General features: G+C 46.8%; 2 protein-coding genes and 1 non-coding gene across 8 annotated transcripts in view; 1 reads left to right on the forward strand and 2 right to left on the reverse strand.

The window, feature by feature from the left end:
- SRCAP (Snf2 related CREBBP activator protein) overlaps positions 1-9,577 on the reverse strand; it is a 32,463-nt gene extending 22,886 nt beyond the window's left edge. Inside the window, exons 1-11 of one of the 6 annotated variants that reach the window (XM_027126335.1) lie at positions 9,523-9,571; positions 7,782-7,855; positions 6,949-7,211; positions 5,509-5,760; positions 4,010-4,195; positions 3,632-3,772; positions 2,043-2,265; positions 1,650-1,927; positions 914-1,007; positions 686-775; positions 5-193 (exon numbers count right to left, since the gene is read on the reverse strand). In XM_027126335.1, the coding sequence (XP_026982136.1) occupies positions 5-193; positions 686-775; positions 914-1,007; positions 1,650-1,927; positions 2,043-2,265; positions 3,632-3,772; positions 4,010-4,195; positions 5,509-5,760; positions 6,949-7,002 (1,507 nt within the window). In that variant the 5' untranslated portion in view covers positions 7,003-7,211; positions 7,782-7,855; positions 9,523-9,571. The other 5 variants (XM_027126332.1, XM_027126336.1, XM_027126333.1 and 2 more) reach the window with 5 other exon arrangements.
- Positions 1,098-1,228, reverse strand: LOC113630827 (small nucleolar RNA SNORA30/SNORA37 family). Its single transcript, XR_003437108.1, has one exon. It is a non-coding gene; the product is annotated as a small nucleolar RNA SNORA30/SNORA37 family (small nucleolar RNA).
- On the forward strand, positions 9,415-11,904 carry LOC113630668 (uncharacterized). The gene is given in 4 exon segments (XM_027126376.1): positions 9,415-9,572; positions 9,575-9,624; positions 9,831-9,954; positions 9,956-11,904. Coding segments are annotated over 4 exon segments (369 nt in total). The 5' UTR covers positions 9,415-9,449; the 3' UTR covers positions 10,028-11,904.
- The last annotated feature ends 7,603 nt before the right edge of the window (positions 11,905-19,507 follow it).

Below are 19,507 nucleotides of genomic sequence, written 5' to 3' on the forward strand. Positions count from 1 at the left end.
TCACCTGACTGACTGCTACTATCCTCTTGAGTAGCCTCTTCAGCTTCTGTGGCCCCCTCTGGTTCACAGTCAGAGCTGTTAGCCTCAACTTCATCTTCATCTTCCTCTTCACTACTCCCAGAACCTGGGGCAGAGGCATCAGAGGCATAGGCTCCTGCGTACTGCTGCAGTAGCTCCTCCACAGACAGCTCACCTGGAAGAGAAGTGAAGGATAAGCCTTCACATGCTTCACGGGGAAGAAGGGGAGGTCTGAGTGGTGCCAGTTCATTTTACCTCAGCTTCTACAGACACTGCTAGGCCCATGTCTGAAGGGAGGCAAAAGAGTTTACTTTCAGCAGCAGCTATTTTCAGCCAAGCCCCGTAACGTGGGCTAGAACTGTGGATGGTCCTGCCTTCCACTGGGAAGGACGGCATCAATCTGAGGAACCTCCCCTTTAAGGTTCAGATCAAACATGGCCACTATCCTCTTCCAATAGTTCTTCCCTCCACTCAGCTCTCACATCACTTTGTTCAAACTTCCATCATAACCAATCATAATTTTCTACTTATAACCATCTATAAATCTGTCTCTGTCATTAGATCTAGAGTATCTCCAGAAGGGATAAGAGTGTCTTATTCATTTCTTTATCTCTGGCATTCTGCACAGAGACACCAAGTGGGTACTCAGTAAAATGTCTGGTGTCACCTTCTCGAGCCAACTCGCTCAGCTCCATGGCATGATCCACCTCCCCTTCCAACTGCTCCTCAGCTGCTATGGTATCCTCTTCATCCTCCGCTAGGAAAGAGAATGAACCAAGATCAACGGGGTCAGAGGCTCAGAACACAGTCCAAGTGGAAGAGGTGAGAAAGTCTGAAATATTAGGTCCAGACAATTTAAGGGGTAAGAGGCAACAGGACTGAGAACAGGCCTGACCTTCATCTTCATTGGCAGCAAACTCTTCATCATCCTCATCTGGATGCCAAGGCTGTTTGTTGCGCTGTGTGACAGAGGAGGGTGGGGGCTTTACCTGTTTGGCAGAGGATGAAAAAGGAGAAGGCCTATGATTAGAGCAGCAAGAGAAAGACACAACGTTGAGTAAGATGTCACAGAATAGTCTCTCTGTCCCACTGAGTGACAGTTGCCACTGACACCGTCCCAGGGCAAGGATACAATCAAGGGTTTTCAATTTCAGTACCAGCTACCAAATCCTGGCCCCACTGCCCGGGGGAGGACCTGTGAAAGTGCCAGAAGAGAAACACAGGCCCCCAACACCAACCCCATGCACTCGGACACATGGAAAAACAAAAAGCTTAGGTCCAGAAGAGACTTCAAGGTTACCATCTCAGCTCCAAACCTACAAACCAGCAAGTGAGTATTAGGGCCATTTCACAGAAACGGCAAGGACCAAAGTAAGTTTTTTTCCAAGCTCACACAGCAATTCTAAGAGTACAGTACACTCTTCCACACATCAGAAACCTGGCCATCTCACACTGTAACTTGCCCCAAACCCAGGTTCTTTCCTATCCAACCTCAAATGAGAGCCCAAATGCTCACACCACGGAGGACTCCTAAAAACCACAACCAACCTCATAGACTGGAAGAACTCAGTCCTTAAGGCTCTCCCTCTGCTCCCACTCTGAACCCACCTTCTATCCCCTTCTGCCCATACCTTCAACACCTGAGAGGACTCTTCTTCACCACCTTCTTCAGGCCCATCTCGGGTGTCACTATCATGAGATGAGGGGGTTCTTGAGGGGCTGGAAGGCCCTCCTAGCAGCTGAGGGGGGAGGGAACGGAGCAGCTCTTCCAGTGGCAGTTCTCCCTCACGTCGAAGTAGCTCAATCTCATGCCTCTGGGTCTCTGCATCATTGCCTTCCTGTTGTTCTTCAACCTCAATCGTCTCCTCATCATCCTCTTCCTCCTCCTCTTGGGGTTGGAAGTCCCCATCTATAGCAGGAGAACAAGGTCACAAAGTCCACGGGGCCCTGCAAGCCACAGGGTGGGTTTTCAGCTCTGGAAAGGGTACATGAGGAAGAGTAACAGAGCTAAAGAGGACACACACCTTCATCATCCATCCGGGAAACTGGGGGTGGAGGACTAGAGGCAGCTGAGGAAGAGCCAAGGCAAGGGGAGGAACCAGCTTTGCTGGAGGTTAGTGGCTGGTTGAGGCTCTGAGACAGAAGGTCTGAGTACTTTTCAGTTTGCCCCACGATGAAGTCCAGGTGCAGGTCCAGGGCTTTTTTCCGCTTTTCCTCAAGCCGGGACTGTTGTTTGAATTGCACCACCTGACACAAGCATGAAATGGAGGGATCACCGAGATAATCTTTTACTCATGTATTCTTACTCAACATTTAGGGAAGCCTCCACTATGCTAGGCCCTGGGCTGGCTTTTCAGGAGGGAAGAGCTAAATGACCTTAAGGGTGCTTCTGAGGAAAGCAGAAAGGAAGCACAGGATAGAGAAGAGCCAGCTTAGTCTCTGGCAGTGGGGAAAGACTTACAAATGTATCTGGAGCTGAATCTTAAAGATTAAGTAGGTGTTCCCTAAGTGAAGATGAGGAAAAAGGCATCCCCTGCAGCAGAAAAAGCATGTGTAAATGGCCACGGACATACAAGAGAACGTTTGAAGTGGAAAGAAGAAAAGGGGGCTTCCCTGGTGGCGCAGTGGTTGAGAGTCCGCCTGCCGATGCAGGGGACACGGGTTCGTGTCCCGGTCCGGGAAGATCCCTCATGCTGCAGAGCGGCTGGACCCGTGAGCCATGGCCACTGAGCCTGCGCATCCGGAGCCTGTGCTCCGCAACGGGAGAGGCCAGAACAGTGAGAGGCCCGCGTACCGCAAAAAAAAAAAAAAAAAAAAAAAGAAAAGAAAAGAAAAGAAAAGGAACTGGCAGAATACAAGAATGAAAATATAGACAGAAGCCAGGTAATACTTAAGAAATAATTACAGGAACTTCCCTGGTGGTCCAGTGGTAAAGAATCCCCCTTACAATGCAGGGGACATGGGTTCGATCCCTGGTTGGGGAACTAAGATCCCACATGCCGTGGTTCAACTAAGTCCACGCACCATGACTACTGAGCTCGCACGCCTCAATGACAGAGCCCACGTGCTGCAAACTACAGAGCCCATGTGCCCTGGAGCCTGGGCGCCACAACTAGAGAGAAAACCCACACATCACAACTAGAGAGAAGCTCACACACCGCAACTAGAGAGAAGCCTGTGCACCACAACGAAGACCCTGACACAGCCCAAAAAGATAAAAGAAAATAAACAAAATGACATTAAAAAAAAAGAAACAATTACAACTTAATAAATGAGAACAATTCAGTTAACGAGAACTTTGATGGTATTTAAGCAGGTAAATGGCACACACTTGAAAAAAGCACGCTGAACGGGCTGCAAAGGACAGATGGCCAAGGGGAGTCAAGAAGTCCTATTAGCAATCCCCAAATGCAGGACCCATTATTTTTCCATTGTACTTCTCTCTTCCTCGTAGAACTCAATGCTTGAAAGGTCCAGCACACAACAGAAACGTCATCAGAGTTGCATGAAATAATTATCCACTCTCCTCAGGAGAACTTTTGATCATTCCTGCTACCATGCTACCCACCAGTCAACCCCAAGGCATTTCCCTTTCCCAGTCTCTGCTGCCTACCTTCTCCACATTGCTCCAAAACTGCCTAACATCCTTGGCCATGGTGGAGGCGATTCGGCGCAGCTTGGCCTGCTCCTCCCTCCGGGCCCGTTCCTCTTTCTGCCGCTGCTCCTCGTGGTGCCGGATCACCATTCGCACCACCTGTGGGGATGAGGTGAAAACACTCCAAGGCCAGACGCTTGGCCCATCCCCAAGTCAAGGGTAAAGAGAAAAGTCAAAGCCAAGAAACCTGGGAAGTCAGAGCTTGCCTCTCGAGACTAGAAGCATTTACAAGCACTGTACACCATTATGTTTGGTTCCCTTCCAACCAACCTACCCATCAAGAAAAAGCAAACCTGAAAACAAAATGGAAAGTAGTAGGTCCAGTTGAGGACATACCTTACGGGCCACACCCCGTTTCCAACGGCGCTCCTGAGCAAAGTCGGCAGAGAGCCACTGCATCTCCTCACACAGATAGTCCCAGTGGCCCTTGGGGCGGGGAGGCTCGGGCACTTTAGGCAGTCTCTTCAGTGACCAGAAACCCTCCTTCCGCAGCTCAGCAATCCGAGTCTCAATCTCAGCCTCCTAATGAGGAAGAGCTAGGTCAATCAAGTTACTTGACATATACTTCACCTCATGACCATGGCTGAATCCCTGACCTCTGACTACATACAGGCACTGACTGGACTGAGTGTTATATGCTTGTCTTGAGTCCACATACCAATCCTATGAGTTGATATTATACGCTCTTCAGGTGAGCAAAAAGAAGATCAGGGAGATTGAGTGATTTACTTGAGATTACAAAGATAGGAGCTGATAAGTACTGGGAATTAAAAATACGTCTGACTCCACACACCAGATTTCATGCTTTTTCCATTTTTTCACACTCCATACCTTATGAATATAGGCACAACTTAGGAAAACATATCCAAAGGAAGCTTCCCAGAGAACAAGGAAAGCATGCTTCCTTACTGACTCTAGATACACTGAAGGGACCTTCACTGCCGCAGAATTCTACTTACACAAGAGTATGTGTTCGTACTTAAAAATATGCTATAAAATCCAATTTACATAATCCAGTTAGTTTTTAAAAAATATTATTTTTATAAAAATGTACTTTTTTGTGGAAAATACTGAACAGTTATACACAAAAAGATTAACAGTGGTTAGTATTACAAAAAGATAACAATGTTTCTACATTCGTTATATCATAAAAAGAAAAATGAAAGCACTTGAAATTTTTATTTAACAGAGGTGACTTATAAACTCAGGACAACTGCCCTCATTATTTTTGTCCTCTCCTGACAAAAACTAAATCAAAGGAACTAACAGCCACAGATGAGACAAGGAACTAAATGGCCTGATGGTTACCAAGGAAACACCAAGAAAGACATGGATATTAGACCAATGGCTCTCAAGTTTGAGCATGCATCAGAATCATCTGTAGTGCTTTTTAAGACAGTGCTGGACCCCACGCCTAGAGTTTTAAATGGGTAGGTAGAAGAAGGGTACGAAGAATTTGCATTTCTAATAAGTTCCCAGGTAATGCTGATGTTGCTGGCCCAGAGACAACATTTACCTCTGGTAAGTTTAACAGAGACTACAGGAGAAAAACGTGAAGTAGAAACCAATAAATCTTAGGAGGCTCATAGCTTACAAAGCACTTTTGTGTCTATTTTCTCCTTTAACTTAAACCTTTTATCAGCCTATTCACTACTACACCATCCCTATTTTAAAAAAAAGAAAATGAGGCTCAGAGTTCAAGAAACTTGTTCAAGATCAAAGCAGAGACTGTACTGTAAATCAAAGATAAGGAAAGAAATGTAAAATACCCATGGGACATAGGAGTTCAGGGAGGAAGACTCCCAAGAAGCCTCATGGGCCTTCCCAATACATACATGCTTGGCCTGCTCTGCAATCTCAGCATGGCTCTTCTCCCACTTTGGGCCCTTGTTAGCCAGGTCAGCAGCCTGGGGTAAGCTGAGCCCCTCCAGGGGCACTGTGGCACCATCTGGGGGCCCTGGAGGTCCATCCAAAGAGGAATCTTGAGCTATATGCTGGGGGGAGATGCCACCTGCCCCACTAGAGGCTGGGGAACTGGATGAGGCAGGGGACACAGGATTGCTGCCTGTCATGCCGTCCGACACCATCTAGAAAAGGGAGAAATGACAGATAAGATGAATGCTTAGCAGCACTCTACCATGGGTTTTAAGTACATTCCTTCATTCTATCTCCACAAGAAAAAGCTCTGGAGTAAGGTATCAACCTCATTTTTATAAACACAACATTTGGGATACAGTTTTAATAAGGTACTCAAGACGGCAAAGCCAAGTTTCCAGTAAACACTTGGCATGCAAGAGGAATTAGAGCCTGACATTTACATGATTCCCAAATTCAAGACTACTACTATAGCACATGACCTCAAATTTTAATGATCTTTTCAGAACCTCAATGATTTCACTCACATAAACAACTCCCTGTTTTTCCCTCCTTTTCACAGCAAGTATGACAGATTCACCCATGCGAATAAATCTGAGCTACCACCAAATTCAAAAAGCATCAAAAAATCCAAGATCACCTAAACCTCTTTATGTTCATCACCAGCCTCGGTAGTTTCCTTTACTGGAGAGGTAGATGGGGAAAGGGAGGATTAGCCACTGTTCTCAAATATCCACCTATTACAAGGTACCGCATAAGCAATAATGAGTATAGAACAAAGTCCTACTTAAATGTGCATAGTGAGGGAACTCATGAAATTCACTCTGGCACACAAGCCTCATAGTGGGCCACTCAAATTCCTACCTCAACTAAATGAAGAAAAACATTATGTCGCATAATTTCTCAGCTGCTCAGGAAAATAATATCAAACCCATAACCATCAAAAGCCTACTGTACGGGAAACCTAGGTCTGTCCAGTTTTTTAAAAGTCATGATTTTCTTCTACCTCCAGCACTCCCTCAGTATGAGAAAAGAATGAATACTACACACCATCCATAAGGCTTACCTCATTCCAGTTCCAAAAGAAACCGAGCTATTCTCAAAGTACGCAGTCTTAAAAGCATTTTGTCACAAACCCCATTTCCAACCTGGCTTAATTCAACTTTTTTCAGGTAACGAGGAATTTCCATGCTCTTAGAGATCAACGTTATATTAATGTCAAGTAGAATATGAGTATCCAACAGGCTTGACAGCCCACCTGAGCATCAAAGATTCTCCAAACTCAGTAGCTAGGTAGCTAGGATCATGGAAACCCGGCTAAGACCTGCCACATTTCTTCTGCCTCAAAGCCAGCAGCCCACAAAGCAGAAGCAGAGAAGGAATCCTCCCCACTTTCAAACCTGTGTTTGCAAGATTGGGAGCTGAGGGTGAGCAGGGGAGGGGCTGCTCTGCATGGTCCCACTCCCAGGCTCCTCTTTGGATGCCTGAAGAACGACTGGGTCGTTGTCACCACTGCTGCTGGCCGAGGGGCTGGCGTCCGGCTGCAGGGCATGCTGGGAGCTGGCCTCATTCTGGGCCACCGGCCACCGGGACCCGCCTTCCAGGGCCCGGGGCCCACTAGGGCGTCCCAGCCTCCACTCAGGTTCACCGGCCTCTGGAGCACCTAAAGTAGGGTAAAAAAGAGTAGAAATGGGATTTAGAAAGATTAAAGAATCTTCTTAAAAAACAGGGATAACACTAACAAATAAAGATAATCAAACACAGTGATTATAGCTTACGTTTCTTGAGCATCTACTATGTGTCAAATACTTTACTGAGTACTTACTTGATGTATTCTATAATCCTCACATCTACCTTATAAACCAGATACATTTCATGCTACGATAAATGCTTACTTAGCTCCTTCTACATACCAAAAACAGAGCTACGCAGAAAAGACCGCTGACATAAACTTAGCTTACATTCTAATATTTCCTCTGTTTTATAAATTAGGAAATCAGAATACAAAGAGACCAGAAGACTTGCATAAGGTCACAGTAAGGAAGTAGGAGGAGGAGGACAAACCTAGACAGTCTGATGCCAAAACCAAGAGAACGTGCTACTCTCCTTGGTAGAGTCAGGGTGATCAGATCTTTCTCTCTCCATAGTCCCAGATCTGTTATTGCACCACAATCATTATCTCAAACATCTTTCCCATTAACATCAGCACATGAAATGGTATATGAGCCCTCACCTGTGTGAGCTGAGACCACACCCCCTGTGAAAGTCTGTACTTCCACGGTGCCGCCGTACTGAGGGGAATCACGCCTGAAACAAAAAGGGAGGAAAACGGCAGTGAGGAACTAATCCACATTTACCAACACCCATCAAAGCCTTCTTTACACCAACTTTTGAGGCTTTTAAATATACCCAAATCAGTTTAAAGGCGGAAGAGAACTACAGTAGTAAAAAAAAATCACATTTCAGAAAAATGAAAACAAACCACGTTTTGTGAAAACAGAATTCCCTAGTAACATGAGATTCTGGCTGGGGAGGAGAAGCAGGGAAGTGAAGCCCCCCAAACAAGTTTAAAAAGCTTAAGGGTAAAAGGCTCCAACTTCTGAATGGAGGACAAATTAACAAAGCCAAAAAAGCTGTCACATCCAGAAGCTCAAAAGGTGCTGGCTGCCTGGCAGCCGGCTCTCCTTTCCAGTGAGGGCTAAACGTAGGAGGATCCACCCTTCCTCAGGGCAGGCCCTGCGACTCCTATACCTGCGCCATATGACACTTCCCCAAACAGCAGAACTAGAGCAGGAGACCTTAGAGGAGCAAAGGTAAGGAAGCCCGAGCAGCAAAGAACCATACCCCGGAAATAGGCAGGGTAAACCCACACAAGGCCCGGAAGTGTTTCTCCGGTGTTTAAGGAAATTCTTTAACCACAGTGCAGCCTTCGATTCACTCCACCTTCCACAACAGAGTCACTGGAATCGAGCTAACCAGAATTCAAGAAGCTTGAACTCTCGACCCCCGGCTTTATTACCGTCTCCCAACCCGTCCCCACAGCCTGACCCAGCGTGACCCCTGACCTCTGCCCCAACTTGCCACTAGCCCTAAGATAGCCCCGCCCCTCCTAGACTCCCACCCCACCCAACGTGCGCGACTGGGGGAGGGGCCCGCGCGTGCGCGCCTGGAGGCGGAGAGAGCCGGCTGCGCGCACCGCCCGGGGGCTCCCGCCAGAACCCAAGCCCACGCACCCAAGGGTCGCAGGACTAGGAAGCCTCTCATCCCTGCCCGTCAGGGAGCCCCCACCACCAGACCGCGAAAGGCTGAGATAAGGGGAGGGTTCGTGCCGCCAGGTCCTGGCTCCTGACTGGATATGGTGGGCGCGGGCCCCGACTACTCGTCCCACGCCCCCCTTCCTCTTCCCGCGCGCCCCTTAGGGGGGACTGGGGTTGGTGGGCGGGCAGGAGCGCACCTGGGTCCGTCCTCTCAGGGCTCGCTCGCTCCCTCAGGCACGCGTGCGCAGACGGGCAGGAGGAGAGAGGAGACGCGCCCGGGCCCAGAACCGGCCGGCCTGGCCCCCCTCAGCCTGTCGCTATAGGCGCGCGCCGACAGCCTCGCGCACCGGCCCCGGGGCCCCGGCCGAAGGTGCGCGCGCAGCACCCCGGGAAGGTGGGAGGGGAGGCGGTGGCGGAAAGATGCGCGCGCAGTCACCCGTAAGGGGAGGGGGAGCTGTGGGGCGTCCGCCATCTTGTCTCCCTCTCCTTACCTGCGTCCTCGGGGGCGTGCGCACCACCCCCCCTCCCGCAGAGGAGGGGGGAGGGCCCCCTCTTGGCCGCCGCCTTCGCGGCCTTTAAATTCCCCTGGGGCCCACGGTTACTGTCACCGCCTTGCTTCCACTGCTTCCTCTCGCGGCACAGAGATGCGGGCGGTGGGTGGGAAAAATGGGAGACGCTACTCGCAGCGAACCGCCACCGCCGCTTCCGAGGCCTCACCAAAATGGCCGCCGCCGTCTCGGCCGCCACCACCAACACCACCGCCACCACCACAGCTCACTATCGCTACCGCCGGCGCGGCCCGTCCTCTCGCGAGAGACAGTAACAGGAGGTTCGGGGAGCGGAGAGGTTCGCGTGCTAGCGTAGGGCGCTGTCCGAAGCGCAAGGCAGGCTGGGAGATGTAGTCCTCCCGGAGGCTCGCCGCTTGGTCCGCGGCGGAAAGCTTTTACCCTCCACCACGGAACCTGCCGCTGGGGCTGCTTTGCGGCTGCCAACTCGGATCGATACACCCCACTTTTTTTTAATAGATCACCCAGAAAGCTGAAGCAATTTCTCAGGTACTTTCAACAAGTTAGTAGTGGAACCTGGGCCTCTGGATTCCCACGACAGTCCACTTATGTAGAGCTGCTTCGTTTTACACAAGGATGGTATTCCCAGTAACTCCTAAGCACTTATGCCATCTGTTAGCCAACTTTTTAGGTTAAGAACCCCTTTGGGAATATGATACCCTCACCCCGAAATAAAATAATAATAACAGATACCTTCTATTGAGGCCACTTTGTGCACTTGATTATCTCTTTTAATCCCAGCAGTGCTCCATTTTACAAATGATTTGAGGCTCATAGATTAACTAGTGACAGAGTCCAGAACGAAGATTCATAACAAAGCAGTCAAAGTCACAAGGATACAAACACAAAATTTACCACCTAAAGCCCACCCTAGGAGCCAGGTACAGAATCCCAGATAAAGCTCTCATTCAGCTCCTCTTCATCCACTCAGTTGAGCTCTTCCCCATTCTACTCAAAGAGCTGATTCTCTCTCCGTGTCGTTGATTTGAAGTACTGTTTTTGTTACAGCAAAAACCAGGGGTTGAAAACTCAAAAACCTAGGAGGACCAGGAAGGTAGTGTAAATAAAGCAAAGAGGGGCAAAATACATCAGATTCAGCCACAGGCTGTCAGTTTGCTACCTCTGTCCTATGCTGGAGCCTCAGGGCACACAGAAGTATCAAGGATGGATTGTTTGATTGAAAAAGTGGGTAAGTGCCCATCCATTTAGGCCCAGTTCAAAATCTTTCCAGGCCAAGCTTACATATTTCTGAGACTCCATAGAACCGCACTGAACTCCCAAGAGAGCTCACATTTCTTGGCCTTCCCATATACTTTTTTACCCTTTTTCAATATTTTTCCTTCAGAATTTAGCTCAAGGGCCACAACCCCCAGATGATCTCTCTTGACTACCCTTCTGGCTCCCATAGCCTCCTGGGCTCCATAAAGAACTGATTGCATTGTATCTGGATTCATGGTCTGTCCACCCCACGCCCAAAACTGTTGTTAACCCCTTGAGGGTAAAGACATGGTTTATACCTGACAATTCACTATGCCAGTCTCAGAAAGATTATTCAGGAAATTTACTAGTATTATCACACCTTATGAAACACAGAAATAACGTATTGGATATGTGAGCTCAAACTCAAGGTAAGTCTAAAGTCTGTCTTCCATTTTCATTGACTATAACCCTGGTCCAGCCACCATCATCTCTTGGCTTGGATTACTCCTGACTGGGCCTCCCACTTCCACTCCTGTTTCTCTTTACTCCGTTCTCCACACAGCAACCAGAGTGACCTTTTCATATAAATCAGATCATCATGCTCTCACACTTAAGATCATCTTAGTTCTCTTAAATGAAAATGATGTATCATGGTTTAAAATTCCCATAGGACAGACATTATGTTGAGCTGAAGAAGCCAGACACGAGAGTAAATACATATGATTCCAATTATATAAAGTTCAAGAGCAGACAAAATTAATTGATGGTGATAAAAATCAGAACAATAACCATTGGGAGAGAAAGGTTTTAACTGGAAAGATGCACAAGGGGGATACTAGAAATGTATCAGGTTGGTAAACTATGGCCCAAAGGGCAAGTCTTGCTCACCACCTGTTTCTGTACAGCTGGCAAGCTAAGAATGGTTTTTACATTTTCAAATGGTTGAGGAAAAAATCAAAAGAAGAAAAAATATTTTGTGATATGTTAAAATTACAAGTTATTCAAATTTCAGTGCCCGCAACTAAAGGTTTATGGGAATCTGACCATGCCTCTTCGTTACATAGCAACTGTGGCTGCTTTCCTGCTATAGTAGCAGAGCTGAGTAGTTGCAGCAGAGACCATAGCCCACAAAGCCTAAACTATTTTCTATCTGGCATCTTACAATAAAAAGTTTGCTGACTCCTGTCCTATATCTTGATCTGGATGAGGTCACATCCAGGGGTGTATACAGATGTAAACATTCACTGAAATGTGCACGTAAAATTTGTACACTTTATGTATCTCACAACATGTATTTTATACTTATTTTTTTCAATAAAATAACCCTACAGGATGTGATCCCTGTCTATTTTTTTTAACCTCATTTACCCCTTGTTCACTATACTATAGCCACCATGCCCTTCTCCAAACCATCCATCCAATTCATTTCTGCTTCCAGAGCCTTCATCTCCATTGTTCCCTCCATCTAAAAATTTTTCTTGGAATTCCCTGGCGATCCAGTGGTTAAAACTCAACGCTTTCACTGCGTGGGCCTGGGTTCAGTCCCTGGTCGGGGAACTCAGATCCCCCAAAATAATAATAATAAAAATTTTTCTCATGGCCAACTCTTCCTTTTCATGAAGGTCTTAGTTCAAATGTTGCCTCCTCAGAGAAGTTCCCTGACATTAAATAGCCCTTTCACTGCCTGTCACTCTTTATCACATGCCTTTTTCACAACCCTTACCTGAAGTTATTAATTTATTTGTATGTTTGTTTATTGTCTGCCCCCTTCCCACTAAAAGATAAACTCCTTGAGAGCAGGTACCTTGTCACAGCATTCACAGTATCTCTAGATAATTAATATATGAAAACCATTTCAAACAACCCTGTGAAGAAGAGATTGTTCCATTAGGCAAATGAAATTTTGGTTGAATGAAAAGTGAATAATGAAGACTCAATATTGTCAAGATGCCAGTTCTTCCCAACTTGATCTATAGATTCAACGCAATCCAATCAAAATCCCAGCAAGTTACTTTGTGGATATCAACAAGCTGATTCTAAAATTTGTATGGAGAGGCAAAAGATCAGAACAGCCAAAACAGTATTGAAGGAGAACCAAGTTGCAAGACTGACACTACCAGACTTCAAGCCTTACTATAAAGCTGCAGTAATCAAGACAGTGTGGTATTGGCAAAAGAATAGACAGATCAATGGAACAGAAAAGAGAGCCCAGAAATAGACCCACATAAATATAGTCTACTGATCTTTGACAAAGGAGCAAAGGCGATACAATAGAACAAAGGTAGTCTTTCCAACAAATGGCACTGGAACGACTGGACATCCACATGCAAAAATTTAATCTAGACACAGATCTTATACCCTTCACAAAAATTAACTCAAAATGGATCACACACTTAAATGTAAAGCACAAAACTATAAAATTCCTAGAAGATAACACAGGAGAAAATCTAGATGACCTTGTATGTGGCGATGATGACTTTTTTTTTTTTTTTTGGCTGCGTTGGGTCTTCGTTGCTGTGCACACGCTTTCTCTAGTTGTGGCGAGTGGGGGCTACTCTTCGTTGCGGTGCTCGGGCTTTTTATAAAAAATAATTTTTTTATTTTTGGCTGTGTTGGCTGTGTTCGTTGCTGTGTGCAGGCTTTCTCTAGTTGCAGTGAGCAGGGGCTACTCTTCGTTGCGGTTCGCGGGCTTCTCCTTGCGGTGGCTTCTCTTGTTGTGGAGCACTGGCTCCAGGTGCGTGGGCTTTAGTAGTTGTGGCACGTGGACTCAGTAGGTGTGGTTTGCAGGCTTCTAGAGCGCAGGCTCAGTAGTTGTGGCGCACGGGCTTAGTTGCTCTATGGCATGTGGGATCTTCCTGGACCAGGGCTCGAACTGTGTGTCCCCTGCATTGGCAGGCGGGTTCTTAACCACTGTGCCACCAGGGAAGTCCAATGATGACTTTTTAGATGCAACAACAAAGGTATGATCCATGAAATAAATAATTGATAAACCGGATTTCACTGAAATGAAAAACTGCTCTGTGAAAGACAATGTCAAGGGAATGAGAAGATAAGTCACAGACAGAGGGGAAATATTTGCAGAAGACCCATCTGATAAAGGACTGTTATCCAAAATATACAAAGAACTCTTAAAACTCAAAAATAAGAAAACAACCCGTTTAAAAAAAAATGGATCAAAGACCTTAACAGACATCTCACCAAAAAAGATACACAGACAGCAAATAAGCATATGAAAAGATGCTCCACATCATATGTCATCAGGGAAAGGCAAATTAAAATAAAAATGACATACCACTACACATCTATTAGAATGCTCCAAATCCAGAACACTGACAACATCAAATGCTGATGAGAACGTGGAGCAGTGGGAACTCTCATGCATTGCTGGTGGGAATGCAAAATGGTACAGCCACTGTGGAAGACAACTTAGTATTTTTTTTACAAAAGTAAATACACTCTTACCATACAAACCGGTAATCACTCCCTTTAAACACCCAAAGGAGTTGAAAATTTATGTCCACACAAAACCTGCACATGGATGTCTACAGCAGTTTTATGTAGAACTGCCAGAACTTAGAAGCAACCAAAATGTCCTTCAATGGGTGAATGGTTAAATAAGCTGTGGTACATTCAGACAATGGGCTATTTATTATTCAACGCTAAAAAGAAGTGAGCTATCAAGCTATGAAAAGACATGGTGGAATCTTAAACACATTACTAAGTGAAAAAAATAAATCTGAAAAGACTGCATACTGGGACTTCCCTGGTGGTGCAGTGGTTAAGAATCCGCCTGCCAGTTCAGGGGTACACGAGTTCGAGCCCTGGTCAGGGAAGATCCCACATGCCACGGAGCAACTAAGCCCGCGCGCCACAACTACTGAGCCTGCGCGACACAACTACTGGAGCGCACGCACCTAGAGCCCATGCTCCGCAACAAGAAAAGCCACCACAATGAGAAGCCCGCGCACCACAATGAAGAGCAGCCCCCGCTCGCCGCAACTAGAGAAAGCCCGCTCAGCAACGAAGACCCAATGCAGCCAATAAATAAATGAATTTTAAAAATTAAAAAAGACTGCATACTGTATGATTCCAACTATATGACATTCTGGAAAAGGCAACACTATGGAGATAGTAAAAAGATCAGTGGTTATCAGGGATTGGGGGTGGGGAGATGGGACGAATAGGAGCACAGAGGATTTTTAGGGCAAAGAATACTCTGTATGATACTTACTGGCGGGTACATGTCATTATACACTTGTCCAAACCCATAAAATGCACACCAGGAGTGAACCATAATGTAAACTATGGACTTCGGGTGATAACGTGTCAGTGTAGGTTCGTCAATTATAACAAATGTACCACTCTCATGGGAGATGTTGAAAATGGGGCGATACTATGCATGTGGGGGGGCAGGGGCTATAGAGGAAATCTCTGTACCTTCCCCTCAACGCTGTGAACCTGAAACTTCTAAAAAATAAAGTCGTGGGGAATTCCCTGGCGGTCCAGTGGTTAGGCCTTGGTGCTTCTACTGCAGGGGCCTGGGTTCTATCCCTGGTCGGGGAACTAAGATCCCACAAGTGGGATAAATAAATAAATAAATAAAATAAAGTCTTAATTTAAAAAAAGGTGAATGATGTCCATCTTTATAGACCCTCCTCCCATCATCCTCAGAAGACAAGGCCAAGCCAGAGTCTGAATGGATTGAACATAGCCTTGTACTACTAATTCCTTACTATGTGACCTTGAGCAATTCACCTCACCTCTCTGAGCCTCTCTCCCCTCATCTGTAAAGTGGGGCTAGAGTTGCTGATGTAAAATTGCTTTGAAAGCTCTAAAGAACCAGCTAAATGCAGGGGTGTATTTTAAACCTCTATTTCAGAGTCTCAAACTCATGATCTTCAGGTCAAGTTTAGCCTTCAGGTGTGCTTTACATAATGTTTTGATATTCTGAGTATTATTAATACTTTAGGCAGGAGAATGAAGGTTCTTACTTGCCATAAGCCCCACCATTTCTAATTGTCTTTTACTGGGCGACCTCACACATCGTATCTGCCTGGCTCCTGAAGGCAGTTGAATCTGCAACTTCTTGTTCCTACACGTGAGTGGGAGAGACGAGAGCAAAGATGACACAGCCCTTGCTCTCAAGAATTTAGTCTCATTACGGAATGAGCTGTGAGCTTGGTAAAAAGTCAGGGCAGAGCGTTTTGATGCCACGGTGGTCAAGGGTCGTGTCAGATCCAGTGGGGAGGACTTCCAAGGGAAGTTGTCGTTTGAGTCTGACCTTGAAAAATTTAGGCATGAAGGGTAGGCACTTCAAGAAGATGACATGGCCTCAGTGAAGCTGAGGGTTGTGGGGGACAGTGAGTAGATCAGCTTATTTTCTTTATAAGGGAACAGATTGAGACAGATAGGTCACATGGAGCCAGGCTGCCAAAGGCCCAGCATGCCACGCTAGGTAGTTAGGGATTCGTTCAGAGGTTACAGGGAGCTATTGAAAGTTGTTGAGCAGGAATTGGCATGGTCCAGACTCCACTTTCCAAAGGACAATCTAACAGAATGAATGGGGTGGCTGTAAAGATAGCTGTAAGGCTGGAGATAAGAGAGGCCAGAGCTGTTACCCAATTGTAATGGGGGCTACTGGCCAGCAGGTGGCAGTGGAGATGGAGGGAGAGACACAGAAGAGGAAGAATTAGCAGGATTTGGCAGACAGTTGATTGCTAGTGATAAGGATCCTCTAAACAGCAGTTCCTCTTGCCTTCTGTGAAGCTAGCCTTTCCCAGTCTCCTCCTACCTCCTACCTCCCTGGACGCTCCTTCTCAGTCTTGCTTACAGGCCACTTCTCCTGGACACCTCCATCAATTGTAGGGGGTCCTCAGCATACTTCCCTCAATTGCCTTCTCTCATCCAGCACGTTCTCAAGGGCAGAGGCAGGTACCCCAAAGCTTCAGGACCCCTCCCTTACAGGGACCCTTCGTTACTCGAAGTATCTGGGGGTTATAAAACAGTCTAGGTGAGGTGGGAAAGCCAGGTTGCAACCCGAAAGCATTTGCACATAAGCATTTCTGATAATTTGCCTAAAGAGAAGAAAAAGACACTAATCCCTAAGGCTCCAGTAATTTGTCATGATTTCATCATGCAGTCCAATGACCACCTCTTAAGTCAAGGACTCGCAAGGGTTATTCCCACCTTGGAACCTGGTTTCCCATCTAACACGTGGATTCCTCCTGCAGGCATCCCAGGCACTTTGGACACATACATTTAAAACTAACTCTGGTGGTCCAGTAGTTAAGACTTCCAGGCTTCCACTGCAGGCAGCGCGGGTTCGAACCCTGGTTGGGGAGCTAAGCTCCTGCATGCCTCATGGTGCGGCCAAAAATGAATGAATTAATTAATTAAACTGAATTCATGATCTGAACCACAAATCCGCTCTGCAGTCCACCACTATCCACCCAGTTCAAACCAGAATGGAAGGCAACACCTTCCCTTTCCCTCACACCTCACATCAAGCCACCGAGTATTTTCCATTACATCTGAAATATTTCTCTCCAATGGATATTTCTATCCATTTCCCTCCAGTCCCACACCCAGTTCTTAGCCCTTGATGACCTATACCAAGTGACAGTACCAAGAACTGGCTTGTTGGAACTGCAGGGACTTTAGTCCTCCCCTGCCCCACTACCAATATCTCTAACTGCCTCCCCACCCCATTCTTTGATATGGACAATGACTGTTTTCTCAGTCTTATGTAAAGTGATATGCAAATGAAGTTTCTAGGGGAGTCTAGTCCTCTAGCCTTCTGCTCTCTACCAGCCAGACAGCTGTTCCTAACCCTCCTCCAGACAGCTGTTCCTAACCCTCCTAGGGCTTGCGCTGTCTTCACCAGCCTCCTGAGTGGTCTCCCTGTGGCCAGTCTCTCCTCCCGCTAAAGTCCCAGCTCTGGCAGGGTTTCCATTCCAATGGGGGTAAACAGAGAACAGGCATGAGAGAGTGTAGGACAATGTCAGGGCCTCATAACGTGGTAAAGCAGGTGGAGAGGGGCAGAGATGGGGGGTCTGGGAGATGCCATTTTAGACGAGGTAGTCTCTGGTGAGGTGGCAGTTGAACAGAGACTTGAAGGTTTCTCCTCCACACAGCAGCCAGGGAAAACCTCTATAACTTCAAAGCTGATAAAGTCACTCGACTTCAAATCCTTTCATGGTTCCCATGAAACTCCTTTCTGAGACCCACAAAGCCCTGCTTGGTGGCCTTTGCCAAATCCTCCAGCCTCATCTCTCCCAGCCCTCCACACACCAGCCACGCTGGTCTTCCCACTCGTGTCCCTTTATAGGCTCTTTCTCTACCCTGGGCTTTCTCACACATGGTTCTCTTTCCTTTCTACCCAGTCAAAGCTTACAGAGTAACATCACTGCCTCCAGAATCCTTCTCTGGTTCTCAGACTACATTATATCTCCTATTACATTCTGTGCTTTTTTTTTTTTTTTTGCCTCTCAGCACTTTAACACTGGAAATAATTACTCGACTTCCTGAAGGCTCATGGCAAGAGAGGGGTCACATTTGTCTTGTTCACTTATGTGCACATGTCTATACCCATTGTCTGGAAGAGTGACAGGCACATACTAAATATCAATGGATAGGGGTTGGTTGTTGACTCTATGGGGTTTTTTTGCGGTACGCGGGCCTCTCACTGTTGTGGCCTCTCCCGTTGCGGAGCACAGGCTCCGGACGCGCAGGCTCAGCGGCCATGGCTCACGGACCCAGCCGCTCCGCGGCATGTGGGATCCTCCCGGACCGGGACACGAACCCGCGTCCCCTGCATCGGCAGGCGGACTCTCAACCACTGCGCCACCAGAGAAGCCCGGTTATTGTCTCTATGACCCACATATGTGAGATTCACTCAAAAATTATAACAGTGACAAACACTGTAAGCACCAACCTGTGTTTTTACAGAAATTAATTCACTTAATTCTCACAAAACCTTATTGAGTAGATTGTCATCCTCGTTTTTACAGATGGTAAAAAAAAGATGGTTAACTAACTAGTCCCAAGTGACAGAGCTGGGAAGCAGCAGAGCAGGGACTCGAACCCAGAGAGACTGGCTCACGTGTGTGCCCTTAACTGCTGTGCAACACAGCCTAACAAATCCAGGTCTATGAAGCTCCAAGTATTATTCTAGGCACCAGGAAGATAGTATTGGAAAAACAAACCAGTAAGAACTCAACATTCAGGTTTTTATTGAGCTGATATTCCTGATGGAGAAAAACAAAGAATAAATTTATAAGCAAGTAAAAGTATAAAATAACGGTAGGTAATATGTGTTATGAAAAAATAAAGCGGGGCTGGGGAGAGGGAGTGAGGGGCACGGGTGGTGCTTTTTTGGACAAGGTGGTCTGGTAAGGCATCTCTGGTGTGCTGACATTTGAACAGAGAATGCTTTGGGGGAAGAACATTCTAAGCGAAGGTAAGTTAGTACGAAGAGGCTGCCCAGCATATCCTGACAGGAAACAACCAGAAGGCTCAGGAGGCTGCAGGGGACAGGAGAACAGTAGGAGATGAGGCCGGAGAGGGGGGTCAGGCTTGGATCTAGTAGGGTTTTGAAGGAGTTTAGATGGAATTATAAGTGTAGCAGGGGGGCTCTGAGCAGAAGCCAGTGTTGAGAATGGATTATAGAGGTGAGATTAGAAGGCGACTGCTGTAGACTAGGTGAGAGGTGATGGACACCAAAATGTTTACGTAGCATGGGAACCCAGGGATAGGGTTGCCAGATTTAACAAATAATTCCTCCAGGGGACCTCCCAGAGGAGCCTCCAGAAGTCAGCTGTGCAGTGGGTGAGGTCCCAGGAGCCTAGGAGAGGGTGGCAAGCTGCTAGAATACCTCTCTCCTCTCTGGGAGGACTGGGAACTTGTGAGAACACAGCCAAGCACAGAGACTTTATGGG

This window comes from Aethalodelphis obliquidens, unplaced genomic scaffold (assembly GCF_003676395.1).
Source record: "Aethalodelphis obliquidens isolate GAN/ISIS:26980383/991018 unplaced genomic scaffold, ASM367639v1 scaffold30, whole genome shotgun sequence".
Taxonomy (NCBI): domain Eukaryota; kingdom Metazoa; phylum Chordata; class Mammalia; order Artiodactyla; family Delphinidae; genus Aethalodelphis; species Aethalodelphis obliquidens.